This window comes from Eimeria mitis, genomic scaffold, assembly GCF_000499745.2.
Source record: "Eimeria mitis Houghton genomic scaffold, Emh_scaff7063, whole genome shotgun sequence".
Taxonomy (NCBI): domain Eukaryota; phylum Apicomplexa; class Conoidasida; order Eucoccidiorida; family Eimeriidae; genus Eimeria; species Eimeria mitis.
In genome coordinates this window covers 963-2,693 of record NW_013575137.1, presented here as the reverse complement: position 1 = coordinate 2,693, position 1,731 = coordinate 963, and the positions used below count along the sequence as shown (strand labels likewise).

The 1,731-nt window shown below is 55.3% G+C and overlaps 1 protein-coding gene across 1 annotated transcript in view; it reads right to left on the bottom strand.

Moving 5' to 3' along the window:
* Window positions 1–641: 641 nt before the first annotated feature.
* EMH_0090210 (uncharacterized protein) overlaps window positions 642–1,731 on the bottom strand; it is a gene marked incomplete at both ends in the record, with an annotated part of 1,645 nt that continues 555 nt past the window's right edge. The window contains 3 exons of the mRNA XM_013501542.1: window positions 642–733; window positions 1,121–1,384; window positions 1,578–1,720. Of these exons, the coding sequence (XP_013356996.1) occupies window positions 642–733; window positions 1,121–1,384; window positions 1,578–1,720 (499 nt within the window). The remainder of the gene's footprint in view (window positions 734–1,120; window positions 1,385–1,577; window positions 1,721–1,731) is intronic.

Genomic DNA, 1,731 nt, shown 5'->3' with positions numbered 1-1,731 from the left:
CCCCCCATACAAACCAGGGGGCCCCCATGGGGGCCCCACATACAAACCAGGGGGAAGCCAGGGGAGACCCATGATTCTGGGGGCCCCTTCAAACGGCCCCTGCAGGGCCCCATACAGGGGCCCCTAGAGGGCCCCTTGCCCCTTGAGGGGCCCCATAGAGGGGCCCCTAGAGGGGCCCCTAGAGGGCCCCATAGAGGGTCCCCTGGAGGGGCCCCTAGTGGGCCCATAGAGGGGCCCCTGGAGGGGCCCCATAGAGGGGCCCCATAGAGGGGCCCCATAGAGGGGCCCCTTGCCCCTTGAGGGGCCCCATAGAGGGGCCCCTAGAGGGGCCCCTAGAGGGGCCCCTTTAGGTGCCCTTTCCGCCTTAGAAAGAGACGAATTGCAGTTGACTGTTTTTCTTTTGTGATAGTTGATGGTTTTGTTTTGTTTTATTTTATTTTGTTTTGTTTTTAGGGTTTAGTGGTTTGGTTTATAATAAATAAATTAATAAGAAACGTTGCGTTAGAATGAAAAAGAAAAAAGAAAACGTTGCGGGGGGTTATGGCTGTACTTATGCCCCCCGTGAGGGGGTTTAGGGTTTAGGGTTTAGGGTTTAGGGTCTAGGGTCTAGGGTTTAGGGTTTAGGGTCTAGGGTTTAGGGTTTAGGTGTTGAAGGCCGTCTGCAGGTTCTCCCGCAGCTGAGCCGCAGACTTCTCCCTGTCAACCCGCCAGGCGTTCCGTGGCGCTGTCTCATCTGTGCGCATACAAACCCTAAACCCTAAACCCTAAACCCTAAACCCTGAAAGCGGAATACGTTGCAAACGGGAGGGTTTATCCTGTGTGACGGGGGTTTAGGGTTTAGGGTTTAGGGTTTGGGGCGGAATGAAGCAGGTAGGCGCATTTCGGCTTGTAGGGAGAGAGCAAGGTTTAGGGTTTGGAGGCGAGGGTTTAGGGTTTAGGGTTTAGGGTTTGCACGGCCTCTAGTTTATGGTTTCTAGTTGCAGGCGTTTTTAAGGTTTCGCGTTAAGGGTTTAGGATATGTAGGGTTTAGGGTTAGTAAGCCTTTGTGTTCCTGGTTTGTCGGAATTAGGGTTTAGGGTTTTAAGGGTTTAGGGTTTAGGGTTTAGGGTTTAGGGTTTACCGAAGAGCAGCGCATGCACCCCTGAGCCCCCCAGTATACTCTTGGGCATGAGCTGGTGTTGTCTCAGTCTCCTTTCTATCAGCAGCAAAGCAAAACCCTCATCGGCTACCTGCTGCAGCAGCTCGGGGTCGAGGGGCCTCCTGTTGAGGCTTTTGCTGCTGCGGTATCTGTGGGGGTCCCCCAAGGGGCCCCCAGGGGGGCCCCCAGGGGGGCCCCCATACCCAAGCACAGCCAGACGCAGCTGGTCAAGGGTTCGCCGCGTGCCTGTGGGGGCGCAGCAACAGCACAGACTAAACCCTAAACCCTAAACCCTAAACCCTAGGCCTGAGCTTGACTTAGTTACCCTGCTCGCTCCAAAACTCTGGCAACAGAAGGTCTAGGGTTTAGGGTTTAGGGTTTAGGGTTTAGGGTTAAGAGATTTGTTGGGGTTAGCGGAGGCCAAGCAAAGGAGACATACCAACTGAGAGGAGTTGAGTCTGCATCTCCCCCTCATCTGCTTCTTCTCCCGCGTGTTCCTGCTGCTGCTGCTGCTCTCCCTGCTGCTGCTGCTGCTGCTGCTGCTGCTGCTGCTGCTGCTGCTGCTGCTGCTTGATGATCTCTCTAAGCAGCCG